General features: G+C 34.9%; 1 protein-coding gene across 1 annotated transcript in view; it reads left to right on the top strand.

Moving 5' to 3' along the window:
- LOC132199959 (neuroligin-1-like) overlaps positions 1-8,919 on the top strand; it is a 41,167-nt gene extending 32,248 nt beyond the window's left edge. Inside the window, exons 6-13 of the mRNA XM_059625087.1 lie at positions 1,277-1,377; positions 1,704-1,781; positions 2,828-3,025; positions 4,388-4,545; positions 4,647-4,810; positions 5,543-5,676; positions 5,760-5,906; positions 6,743-8,919. Of these exons, the coding sequence (XP_059481070.1) occupies positions 1,277-1,377; positions 1,704-1,781; positions 2,828-3,025; positions 4,388-4,545; positions 4,647-4,810; positions 5,543-5,676; positions 5,760-5,906; positions 6,743-7,407 (1,645 nt within the window). The 3' untranslated portion in view covers positions 7,408-8,919. The remainder of the gene's footprint in view (positions 1-1,276; positions 1,378-1,703; positions 1,782-2,827; positions 3,026-4,387; positions 4,546-4,646; positions 4,811-5,542; positions 5,677-5,759; positions 5,907-6,742) is intronic.
- Positions 8,920-14,151: the final 5,232 nt, after the last annotated feature.

Below are 14,151 nucleotides of genomic sequence, written 5' to 3'. Positions count from 1 at the left end.
TTCGAATGATATATTTATTAAAGAAATAATCACTTTGCTGATAATTTATCACATATTTGATGATTTTATTTCAAACAAATCGTAAGTGAATTTAAAAATAAAATGGAATAATAATAAATTTATAAATATTGGTGATAAACAATTAGATGTTGATTTTACAGAAGACTATAGAACGAGACAAGAAAGAAACAATTTATAAATATGATATGCAAATTTGTTAATTATTAATTTTATTATTTCCACTTTACATTAATTTACGTTGAAATGAGCACTTCATAGCATGAACCAAGAGTAATATGAAAACGAGGATTGTCCTGCTCATGCTCATTATAATTAATTGGCAAAAGCAGCTTTTACTCTCAAAAATAAATTACAATAAAAAGCGTAAGTCTGCTTTCATTTCCCATTCCCATTTGGATTAATAAGCTTCTGAAAAACACACAATTCACTAATTTTTAAATTGACACCAAATTATTTTTAGTTTTTTATGATTATTAAATTTTATTTTAAATCCAGTCAACATAAGTAAATAAAAAATATACAAAATGAATATTCAAATGTGCAACTAAAAATTTAATAATTTGGCTCATTAAAGAAGTTGCTTAAAGAAAACTTCTTCCGTTTACGTAAATTCTGCTAGCCACACCATGCTGCTTTTGTGTTTAATATTTCTCTGGAAAATATCTCGAAGGAAAATTTGTACAAAAACACACTGCTCGCATTTTTCTTCTTCTTCGTTTCTCTTCCTTGTAGCGCCGAGCTTATTTTGTTACGTTTTCCTTTTCATTTGGGCAAAAAAGTGATAATACTAAAACTCCTTCCGAGAACCCTCAAGAGCAGTCCTCAGACAAAAGATTTTCCCGGAGCTGATCTTCGAGGGCGAAGGTTACAATGCTCGGCGCCAGTTGCTCGGCGCGCGTTCTTTTGCAAACTTCAAAAAAGTAGCAGAGTTGCCGCTGGGGCTGGCGGGCGGACGAGCGGGCTCCGCTTCCTTCCTCTCTTTATATTCTTCCGAAAAGCAGCAGCAGCAGCGGCTCAGTAATTAGTAAACGCACTCGCCACCGAGCCCTTGCGCGCAAAACAACAAAGTCCTCTACCAACTATTTGAATTCCCAACACGCTTGGTGCGCAAAATGAAAAACAACGGCGCAGGCCGAGCAAACAAAAAAACTCCAAAACTTGAAAACTCTACCTGGTAGTCAAAACAAATGACTTCGGAATAGAATTTTCTAACTGGGATGGAATTGCGAATTTTAAAATCCACCAATTTTTACAGATTTCTCCCAGGGTTTGCACCTTTTGTTGATGGTGGCGCCCTGGTTCCACTTCACCCTGCAGCTGCCATGGGCATGTCAACCCTCGCCATGGGCTCTGTTGGTAAGCAATATTTGAATTTTTTATTTTATAATTGTTAATGGTCTACCTTTATATGGCTCCTTTTAGTAAACTGTAGAATTAGCTTTTTAATATAAATAAACAAAAAGATTAAAAATGTTTCGCTTTGAAATTTAAAAAATTCTTGACCAATCAATCTTGATGAAAAATTAATTTTTTCTTATATTAATATAGCTTTCAAGGTTCCATTTTTTTTTAAATAATTTGTTATTTTTACCCCAATGGTGTTTTCATTTTTCATTAATTTCTATTTTATTATTTTACCACATTAAAAGCAGAGCGCCACAGAGTAATTATTTGTTTTGCAGGTTTGTCATGGGAGGACGTGAAGCAGACTGGCCCATCAACCCCGTCACAATCCTTCATAGACACTGATGTTCTTTTAGGTGAGTACACGGGGCATTCCGGGCTTTCACGCCTAATTGCACTCACCCTATATACCAGCTAATGTGTGTCCGTGTTGCGAATTACACTGTGACCATACCATTAAATAGTCGTGCTCTCTTGGCAGGTAATGATAACGAATGTATGAATTTCAATGTGCGATACAAATGTGTACATGAAAGGTCACCGCAGACATACATACATGTGGCCATTCAATTCAGAAATGAAGAATATCGTTAAATAAGTAAAATAAATAATAATTGAATAAGCAAGTAATTAGCAAAATACAAATGTAGAAACAAAATGTTATAGTATTTGCAATAATTTGACATATCTGGATATATCGGAGAATATGAATAATTTGTTCTTTAATTATTTAATTTAAAGTAAGTAAACTTTATTTTTTATTAGTTTTTACACGATTGAGAAGTTCAATTTATTGGGTCGTTTTAATTTGCACAACAAATTAAAATTTGATTGATTTATGAACTTAGATATATGTAATTGTTCGCAAATTTATGGCATTATTAATAATTAACAGGATTATTTACTCACTCCTCCTTTTTTGCATCATCATTAATATCTGGTCTGCATCTAAAGTTAATCAAGATTAAGTGAGTCATCATTTCGAGCAACTTGACATGTCCGTAAAGCCACACGTCCGATTCCCACAGACCCCTTTCAAATGTCACGCCCAACCAAAAGCGGCGGTATTTCCTTTGGTCAGTGGAGCAAATGAATGAGTGTTGTGTGAATGGTGCATGACTTTGTGCGAAAAAGTGCGTTTTATCACTGGGAAAAAGAATGAGAGAATGACAGAGCACGAAAAGAAGCTAATTTTTCGCGCCGACTTTGAAGTAGCAAATAATGGGGTTTCGCAGAGGCGTTTAATTTGATTAAAGCCTAAGGAATTAAGGAATTAACGTGCATGCTAAGTGAATACGCGGATGAAAAATTTCTGTGCGCAAGAGCGGGCTGTGTTTTTTATGCGGCGCTTTTGAGTAATTAAGAGGCGAGCATTAATTGGCGGCGCGGCGTGTAATTGCAGTTGTTACGTCGGTGGAGGCATACGAGGAGCTGAGCGCCCAGGACCTCGAGTTCGGACTGAACGAGACGAGGCGAGACCGTCTCCTGCGAACCCTCGTGCGAAACGTTTTCCGCTGGCACCTTAATGAGATTTTCTCCGCGCTACGCAACGAGTACACTGACTGGGAGCGAGCAGCTGGACTCGCTCATAATCCCTTGGGTACTGCGCTATTATTTGTGCAAATTATTATACTGCAGCGGCGGCGGCAAGTCGAGCTTGTTATGATGTCCCGGGTCCAACTTTTGCTCTAGTTGAATTAAACATACGCAGCTTGCACGAATTTTATCTCACTAATTGGCCCTTTCAACCTCGACATTAAACAATATAAACCTGTTTTAATGATAAATGACTACACATTAAAGAGTCTTGAAGCCTTCAAAATATTTAAGTCCTTCTATATATTGGAAAAATCTTTTCTAAACAATTACAAACATGTTTAGGTTTGGAGAAAAAACTGACAGAGTTATTGAGTTTCAAAGCTCCCCATTGTCTTTTGAGAAATTTAAGCTCCCTCTATTTTTGTTCAGACCACCAATTTTCTAATCATTTGAATCATTGCGCAGGATCTCAATTATGGATTATATTTCTTAAAAGTTTGTCAGACTCTTTAATACTGTAAGTAGTTGTCTTTTTTTCTTCATAATTAATGATCGCAAGTTTTCCAATTTGATTCCTGCAAATCTGCAAACACATTTGTCAGATGCTTTGACTTGATACCAACACTGCGCCTTGCAAATCTCATTAAAGCTGACTGCCCCTGCCGTTGCCAGCATTTGGCCGATGGCCAGTTTTTCGACTGCTCGGAAATTGGATCGAGATTTTCGCAAATTTTTTTAACAGCGTGTTTTTTTTTAGCAGGCTGTGGAAAAATTTCCCTTTTTTTCTCCTGTTACAGAAAAACGTATCTCAGTTTCTGACAAAATGATCCAACAGAGGTTCATTATTTTTTTATTTGAAAGCAATTAAATTACCTTTTTTCTAAACGAAAATAGAAAAAAGCAATTTGAGCCCTATAAAAAGCAGCGTTGCGAGGAAATTTGTAATTTCCACGGCTCGTTGGCTTCATTTTGTTTATTTTCACATGAAAAAAGTGGTTTGTAGGTTTGGTTTCTCGTTTTTATTATCACTTTGAATTAAAAAAGCAAAAAAGTTATATTTGTTATTTACAGAAGTTAAGCTTTTAAACCTGCTTATTTTTCTAGGTAGATAAAAATTAAAATGAGTAGCTCATAATCAATTACATATATTTATTAAGTCTCTTTTAATTCAATGTAATTCAATTTTTTTCTCATTTTTTTAACCGCTTAACTTTCTAGTCATTGTCGATTTTAATTACTGTAATTATAAATGCTCTTTTAAAATTTTCTACAAACTTTATGATTAACCTTTGTTATGGCGCCATTGACATTTGTCCTGATTTTTTCAAAATTTTTATTAAACCATTTCCGAAGCTGTCGAAATAATTATACATTGTGTATTATTTTTATGCTTTTAATTTGCCTATAATTAAATTATTTATAGGGGTGCGGGACGCCGCCCTTGCTGTTTTGGGGGACGGGCTGACCGTGGCCCCGATTTCCAGAGTTGCCTCCCTTCACTCCTCGGGCCAAGGCACCGGCAACACCTATTTTGCTCACATTTTACCAGGAGACTCGATACCAATTAGAGATTTTCCCCAAGTAAGTAAAGCACCAAAATACAAAAGATCGAGCCAAGAAAGAACAAAAGGCAAAATCGATGCAGCATTGGCAAGAGTACACAAAATGCTTTTTATTTTCAGCGTCCAGGTAGTGTAAGAGGAGAAGACATAGCGTACTGGTTAGCCCAGCCACTGCTGCCCCCGAGCTGGCCCGGACTGCTGACAGACAAGACCAATTACACGCAGCAGGATGCGCAGATGTCCAAGGCTTGTGTTCATTACTTAGGCAATTTCATTAGATCAGGGTGAGTCCTTCTCAGTCAGTCCTTCTCAGTTTGACTTTATCCCTGCTCGCCCGATTTGGCCCTCAAGGCCCTCGGCGGTCGCAAAGCGGCCCCTTGACTGCTGAGCTGATTGCGTTGGTTGCGCCTGCTTGCGCTGGATAATTTGATTCCTTTTCAATTTTCCTCAAAGACTGTTTCGTGTATAGTCCTCTCCCTTTTTGCCATTATTCGCTGAATGCGAGAGCGCTCTCGCTTTGTTAGTGTTTCTCGGCGTAAACGCGCTGTTGTGATTTTGCCCTAGTGATAAAAGCCAAAAGAGTAGCAGGTGAAACGATTTCCTTTATAACAAGCTCGTCTCGAGTTTCGCCAATTTCCATGCGCATCCCGTTCAGTCAGCTCAACGTAATCAATTTGGACATTTAACCTTTGACATGTAAAATTGATGCCCTTTATTTAAATATAAATCATTTGATTTTAAAAATAAAAATAAAATTCAAAATTAAATTTGATTTGATTTCTACAAATTTCTGTATTATTATAAGCATATATTTGCAGTAAATCAATTTTTTTTTAACAAGTGGATGAAGACAAGAATTAATTTTTTAAATTTAAATGCATTTAAATTTAAATTGATCAAAAACTGCAATTATATTAAATATTACACTATAGAGTGATTTTTTCCATAATATTTTAAAAATTGGATTCAAAGTTGTAAAGTGGCAGTTCGTTTAACTAATTTTATCCAATTTCTAGTGACCCCAACAGTCGTACAGAAAGCTCACCAGACGAAGAGCGGAAACGACAACTCGGGTCGCCACATTCACACCAGGGCCCTTTTCCATACTGGGACAAGTTTGACAGCGTCAACCAGTTCTATCTAGATCTGGGTCAGTGAATTATTAATGTTTTACACATTTCAAATTAATTAACCTGCAAGATGAAGTGCTTATATTTACTTTTGAACTTTCAGGTGCCCATCCTCACATAAGAAACCATTACAGAGGTCACAAATTGTCACTGTGGTTGCATTTGATCCCGCAGCTGCACAGGCCGGGCGCCGGTGACGCTGGCTCCAGGCACCACCACTTTCTTGAAGATGGGCCTCAGTTCTATGATGGTGAGTATTGTGTGCCGTGCATAATTTACACGCCTTTGTTCTCGCTTTCTCTCTCTTCTTTCGCGCGCGCCCCATCTCCTCGTCTCGCCCGCAGACGGCCACAACGTCTCCCAGCCGCATTTTAGTGATTCCTTTTTTTCTTGCACAATGTATAGAGATGTCTGGGTGCGACACGAAAAGAAAAGAAAAACACCCAGACTTTGCTGACAATATAAGACAATGGTGTCAAAATAAAATGAAATATTTTTTAAAGAGAAGGTCTCCTAATGGATGTCAGTCTGATGAATTTTTGTAGAAATAATTTTTTATCTCCCCATTTATTTAAATCATTTAAACATTTTAATGTAATGATGAAGAAGATTATAAGAGGATTTGCATACAGTAATAACTCAAAATTTATATCTTTACATGTAAATGATTTACTAACATTAATCGACGTCAAAAGTTGATCAGGGAACGGTTTTATTAAAAAAAACAAAAAAAAAAACTGAAAATATTTTTGTTAAACAAAGTTTAAAAAAAAAAAAAAACAACAGTTAGAACCAAAAGTCTCAAGGATAATATATTGAAAACCAGGAAGCTCACTTCATAGCGACCACTGATCAGAATAATTAATTCTCTTTTTTCTTAAAAGGGAGCCTCAACGATTTATGTACATGTTAAATTGTCTCCAAAAATTTAGCATGTGCACTCTTAGTGCATTATTTTGAATTATAAGTATTTCAAATTACAAAATATTAAAGTAAACAATGAAGTGGATTTATATAAACAAAAATATATTTATAAACAAACAAATTTGCAAAAAAGATTAATAATGATTTTTTTTTAAATTTCAGGCATTGTTCGACCGCAGTCGGCATTTTACCCTTCACGCTTCCCTCCACTGCCAGCGGCGCCGTCGCCATCGCCCCAATCGCCCGCCCCCGCCACCCCGTCAATGACGACCACGGAGTGCCCGCCGTCGCCACCCCCGCTCGCCCCCCTGTCACCGCCGAATAGCACCTTCGTCACCAACCCCTCACAACAGCAGCCCCCGAACACCAACAATAACAACAACAATGGCGTCAACTTCATCAACGGCCCGAGTTCAATGTCGACGGCTCTGATCGTGACGGTCACCGTCGGCTGCTCCCTGCTGCTGCTCAACCTGCTCATCTTCGCCGGCATTTACCGCCACCACCACCGACGCAGCACACGCCACCGACGCGAGGGCGGCGGCGCCAAGTCGCGGCGCCACCGCCACTCGGGCGGCGCCTCCTCTCCGGTGGCCTCCTGTTCGAAAGATTCGCCGCCAATGGTCATTCCGGCGCCGCCGCCTCCACCCAAGAACTTGCCACCTCCGGACATCACCCCCTACCTGCCCCCAGGGGCTCTCTGCCACCCCGGACCGGCCAGCGGAGGCATCTTGCGCAACAACCCCGTCAACTCAGGGCCTTCGTCAACCCCCTCGACGCCGGGCACCGCGAAAAAACGAGTGCACATTCTTGAGATTTCCGTGTGAATAAACTATAAATAATAATGTGTTGCACCAATACATTGATTCAAAAGCAATTTTTAAACTTTGCTGTGAAAGCTCTAGAGCTTGTATTGTGTATGTGTGTATTTTGGCAAATTTCCTACAACACCATCATCGGGGGGATCATAAACCTTTTTTTATTCAGATTTTCTAAAAATTATTATATCTCTGAAGTCTGATGCGATATAATTGTTTTTAATTTCTAGGGCCATTCATTAGACTCTTTTTTTTTAAATTCTCATTCACATTTAATTGAATTATTTTTATCAATTCTTTCCCTTTCAATTCACCCAGGATTTATTAGGGTTATATTAAACACATTTTTAAAGCGTATAATTGTAATATTTTGCTAAATAAAAGTGGATGGTCATAATCATAAATTTTTATTTTTCCTTCATTGCTGCATAATTGCCTTAATCGGCTTATCAGAGTTGATTACTTCGATTTGTTTTGTAATTGGGAGCAATTATCAGTGGAACATGTGAAATATGTGAAAATTTTTCAGCCGTTCACTTTTCCTTGTTTGGAAATTGATAATCCAGACAAAATTACGTGAACTATTGCTTGCTTTGCTATTTGCTCCAAAAAAAATTATTTATGAAAAGCAATTTTTTTAATGTTTATGTTTTTTATCAATTGGTAATTTTTTTCCTTGGTGGCTCAAAGTTTAAACTACATCCATCATAATTCAGGGATAAACTGATCACGATCACATCATAATCTTTTGTCCAGTGTCAAAATTTTCTGCAATACAATCGTTATCATCTACCAAATGTCATCAAGATTCTTTCAAGAGTTGGTTGATTTTTTTGAAGTATTTTCAGCATCATCTAACACACATCCACATCTCTTTGTCAAACATATATGGACATGGTGAGTACGTCTGACAATTACAAATCAGTGATTTTACGGATTTTACAATGTTTGTAAGTGGAATGAAGGTGGTGAAACTGGACTTCCAAGCAAACTTCTGTGTCCGAAGTGGAACCTTTGCCAAAATAGTGCGAAATCGGCCATGCAAGTGGATTATAAAAATTATAAAGTTGTTACACACTCACTATCGTTTGTTAATGTACACACAAATCGGAAGAGGTTATTAAAAATTAGAATGTTTCCTGTACAAAATTTTAATGGAAAAAAATGTTGTGTTGTTGAAGAAGAATTCAATGTGTATCCACATCAACGCGTGAAGCAAAATTTGCTGACTGTTTTCTTCCAATAGAGTTTTAAGTGGCAATGTGAGGAAAAAAGGTGATTTGCACGAGGGAACGTATGGGGGCTACTAATGAGCAGATTTTTCACAAACCAGAAGCATTTTGTCTGCCAGGAGAGAGTGCAGTTCACATTTCCTTGTACAAAAGAGAAAGAGCCTATATTCCCCTGTTATACATTACAAGTCCAAAAGATATTAAAACACACACCTTGCAAAATTAGATTTCCCTGACCCATAATGTCTGGAACCCAAGTGTATAAATTGAGAGAAAATAAAATTCAGAAATTGATGCTTATTATTATGCACTGAAATTTTCATTCCATTTTGTTTATTACCTTTGACAGCCTCTCTGGCAACCTCCGACAACAATGCCTGTATTGTGTGGTAAAATTTCCATACATTCATAGAATAAGTATGCATACATAATGAGATCAGGATTTTGAAAAAATACTTTAAAGAAAAACAAAGTTTTTTCAATCGGAATTAATGAAAAAAAAAATTGGTTGGATTTGAACTCTAGTTTCACTTGATGAATAGATTGCATTTTTTTTGTATATAATTTAGTGTTTTGGCTGCAGACTGCAGCCATAATTAATCAGCTTTCTCGTTCGTAGTTGAGAGAAGAAGGGTCCGCAACATGTAGAGCAAGTTATATAGTGTGTTTCTCATGTTTCTGTATAAACAACGACAGCGAGTACAATAAAACCTCAATCTACTCATAGAGGAAAGGACGAGTTTAAATTCAGCCAACAATGAACTCCACCTCGACTTTTTTATATAAAAATAAAAAAAATATCGTGATAAAAAACCCTAATTTAAATTACATCGATACCCTATTGAAATTAGATACATTTAAAGTATCAACATCATCTTAACATATTATGATAAGTACAAAAGTCCTAACGTTTTTGAGTTTTTAGTTCCTTTGTGGAAAATATGTTAGAAATATAACCAAATTATAATAAATATACTCATATATACTAAACAATATCAAAATTATGAAAACAATTATTTAGGTGTAAACTGTCTTTCTTTACAGTTTCTGAAAATGTTAAATATAATTGAAATTTTCTTTTTATTTATGGAATTTAATTTTATTAAACATGATGCTGTAGCTTCCAACGGCAAAATATATGATCTCAAAGGACCACATGAGATAAAAATCAGATATGAACAAAACAAACATAATGGGGTGATGAATTTTTTATTTCGTCCGGGAAAACTTTACATAATGATAAGCTCTATAAAAATTTATCACTCCAAAAGTACCTGGATTCCCGAACTTGGAACACAAGTAGAACACTTTTTACAAGAGCAAGTTTTGACATCCATCTGCTGATTTTTTTTTCAATTTTGAATTTAAACTAAAACAGAGAAGGATAAATACTTATAGGCATTCGTTCGTTTTAGCAACCAGATCTCTTACTTATTTCTTATGTTTAAATTGTTTAATGGCTTCAGAAAAATTAAATAAAACTTTTAAATGGAACCCAGATGAAAACTTCCTTGAAAAAAGTTATACTTTATGATTTCTTTCTTTTTGCAACTTCATTCTAATTCTTAACGCGTACTTAGCTTGAAATGAAAGAGAAGCTAATTAAAAAGTTTATTATTACATAATTAAGTAACAAAAACGTTCCTGAAAGGGGTATTTCTTCAGTCGAAAATAATCACTTTGTTCCTCTTTACCTTTCCGTTTCAAACAGAAACTGAAAGAGAAAAGCGATCAAAAAATCCGAGATGGAAATGCTTCACAACGCTCAACAAGTTTTAAAGCAGAAATACGTGTGAAATTTTGTTATAAACTCCCAAAACAAATATGTTATTTACTCTGGCAGCTTGACATAAAAATTTGTTCCATACCATTTTATACTATAAAAATTTAAAATGTTTAATTATTCTTTGCTTCCTTCCAAAAAAAGCATAGTTTAAAGCCTGGTGTCTCCCACTGTAGAAGCTGGACCGCGTTGTGAAACATTTTTCATCAATAGGTTGACAGCATAATTTTGATAAATGGTTCATCGGTTTTCTTTCATTCAGGAAGGGGGGAAAAATAATTTAGGAGTTGATTGAGCGCTTCATCCTCAAAAGAAGAAAGGTGTCTAAAAAAAATAAGTAACATTTTTGCAGTGAGATTTTGTGTCTTAAATTAACGAGAGGATTTTGATTGAGCAACGCCAGTTGAGTCGCGGGAGGTCAATTGCCCATGTTACCGCTTCTTGGCAAAACCAAGTGAAACCTGCACTTAAAGTCTTGCGGCTGAATTAAGTTGAGCTGCTTTATAACTACTTTCATTTATTTGAAATTTTTTAATTTAAAACTAAAAGAATATTATTGGTACCAAGCATACAATCCATACAAACCAAAAATAATTTTAATTAAAATTTCAAATCATGGTTTATAATTGTAATGAGTCATTACTAATGACAAACTATTTGTCTTTAACAATATTCCAATAACTAAACCGATAACATAACACATAACACCCATTTTTTAAAGTATGTAATCGATATGAAAATTTGATCAATCAAATTATACTAATTATAGCTACTTTATCTCGCATCACTGTCAGAAAGGAATAAAATGGTAAAATTGAATATTATAGTAAATTCAGTATTCATTGGGGAAAAATAATTAGAAAAATAATAATTGTGTTGCTTCAATTGTAGTTTGATTGTCTCTCCAAAATTTATAATTATTGTCTAACTAAAATCTTACATCGAGTGCAGTTTGAGACTAGTGTTCTGATTTGATAGGCTTTCTATTATCAAAGATCCATACAAAGGAAAAATATATGCTCGCAGTAAAGGATAATTACTGTAATTTCTGTGCAATTTGAATTTATTATACAAAAAATATTAATTATTATTGATTTTTTTTGCCGTTTCGCAGCATTTTCAATTTTAGTTATAGGATCTGATAGAACTTCTGATTGTGAGAATTAATAAAATGTAAAAAGCAAAAATATTAACATAGAAAATTAACTGAAAAAAATAGCTTAATTCACAATCAGCAAAAGTTTTTTCTTTGAAAAACAAAAATTATACGCACAGGTACGAATGAAGTTTATTGGTGTACAACAAGGCAATCTCTGCCCATAATGAGACATAAAATATGCGGCCATAAATCCCAAATATTTTGAGAGAAACTTGTATTTATCCTCACAAAATCCCTTCAACAAACAAGAAAATTTGGTTGTGTCTAGCTTTATAATGCTGAATTGTCACGACATATAATAGAAGAAGTAAAATATTTCATATTTCACAGCAAGAGAATTATTATATTGAATACATTTCACCAACTTTTGACAAAGCAAAAAAATTTAAATAAATATTTATCATTATTTATTAATTTATTTCATGTAATTTTTTCAGCTAGTCAAAAACATGAGCAATAATTGCGCGCTCTAATAATTTTTTGGCAAAAATCCTTGCTTTTAAATTTTGGAATAGTTTCCTTTGTTAAATTTTTTTATCATTAATAATAAACACATTAGTTAACAACACGTGCATATCTTACACCATATACCCAGAAAATTGTAACATCTAAGCTACGTCTGAGGACGAATTCTGGTAATGAAGAATATTTATGAACAGCGTTGTTTTAACAAGTGGAATCACATTTTCTTTTTTTGAATAAAAATAATTAGGATAGAACAAGTGCTTATTACTGTCGATTTCCATTCTCCAAAAATAATGACTAAAATTTTCGTCAATAAATAATACTCTACTGGCGTTTTTTTAAATTTGTAAAATCATTCTCAAACCTAGTCTGTTTGATCCATTTGGGGCCGGGAGCGTCAGTAAGAGCGCTTCTCTATCGAAATACGCAATTTTAACTCTTTTCGTATAAAATCACTCTTTTAATCAAAATAAGTGATTTTACAGCTTTTTGTAAGAGCTAATTTAAAAAAGTTTTGCCACAAAAACTTTTATTGTATTTTTTAACTTGTAGTACATTTCTTGGGCAATAGGGCACCAAATTTTCGCCGCAAAAGTTGAATCAAACAGCGTCTAAAAGATGACCCGTAAAAGCTGTAGAGCATGAAGTTGATGCTGAAATTCGTGTAGAAAAGGAGCATTCCGAATTGCTGGAAGCACCAAAGATTGGTCGGTGCGGCTGCTTCCCAGATTGAGTAGAAAAAGAAAATGTAGAGTCGAATGGCATAACTGAAATGAAATGATAATGCGCTGAAAAAACTCGACAGCCTTGGATTAGGAGAAGCCATTGCAGAGATTAGGAAGGAAGAGGAAAAAAATCACGACACCTTACCTAGGGATGTTGAGCGTCAGGAAAGTGGTCGATGTTAGCAGCAACATTTTTGTGACGCTTCTCTGCGTTTTCGTTGACAGCGTACTTTGATGTTTCACGATTTGTTGTTCTAAAACGTGCGTGTGCAGTGTATTAATTATTAATTACAAACGCCACAACATTTCTAATTAACTTTGCCTCTCATATATAATTTGAGGTTTCTACATAAATCAACTCAGCAGCAGGAATTATTAATGTAGGCCAAAAGGTGAGAAACAGCCCACCAGTTAAAATTATGAGAAACTACAGCCAATATAGATATTAGATATTCTTAAGTGTTCTTAAGGTTACTGCCGTAAAATGGTATGACAGAAATGAAAGATTAAATATTTAATCTGCCTCTGATTAGGAAATTTTATGAGGGCTCAATTTCTTAACTAAAAAAATACAGTAATTCAGTAAAGATTATTGAAAGAGACTTAATTTATTTTGCAAGGCATCATCTTTAGTCCCATAAAAAAGTCATAATATTCGTTAAAAAATAAAATAAGCAAAACTTTTCCTCGCTCAGCACAACTTTGGCGGAATTTTTGATTACTCAACTTGATTTTAATCAAGCCCGCTGAGGCAGAATTTTTCGTCGTTTTTTGTCGTTTTGGGCAATGACTAATGACATTTTTTTTTTTAAATATAAAACGTTTGTAAAAAATATGAACGAGTTTTAAATATAAAAAACGTTTATTATATAATATTTTGTTTTGCTTCATTTGAGTGCTAGAGATTTAGAGATGGGTGGATTGTGATTTTAAGGTAAGTTTTTAATATATCACGTGGATGCTTGCAGTATTTTTTTTATCCTTTTTTTCCATTTCATCAGCGTAAAACGTCGCGTACAACGTTGTGGAAAAACGGCACAAATAAAAAGGGAAGAACTGCTAAAGGCTATAGGTCCGAAAATCATGTGAAAATAACTAAACATTAGGATTTTTCTTTGAAAAATGCCTTATTTGCGCGCGAAAAATGAAGTTTCAAGAGATGAAACTGCAAAGAATGCAAAAATATCTTCATAATGAAATCGCTGAATTAAATGAAAATTCTGCCGATGAAAGCTTATTTGATATTAATTTTGATTCCCACATTTATGAAAATACATAAAATAATTTTTATATTTTATACTTACGTCCGCTTCGATCCATTTGCATGCGCTGGTTTCCCGTTCTTGTTTGCTTGTTAAGACGGGAAGGGCCCTGCGCTTGCAGATTTGA

The sequence above is a fragment of the Neocloeon triangulifer genome, unplaced genomic scaffold (assembly GCF_031216515.1).
Source record: "Neocloeon triangulifer isolate White Clay Creek 2 clone unplaced genomic scaffold, ASM3121651v1 ptg000014l, whole genome shotgun sequence".
Taxonomy (NCBI): Eukaryota; Metazoa; Arthropoda; class Insecta; order Ephemeroptera; family Baetidae; genus Neocloeon; species Neocloeon triangulifer.
Note: the sequence above shows the minus strand (reverse complement) of the source record. Positions and strands in the feature narration are given on the sequence as shown.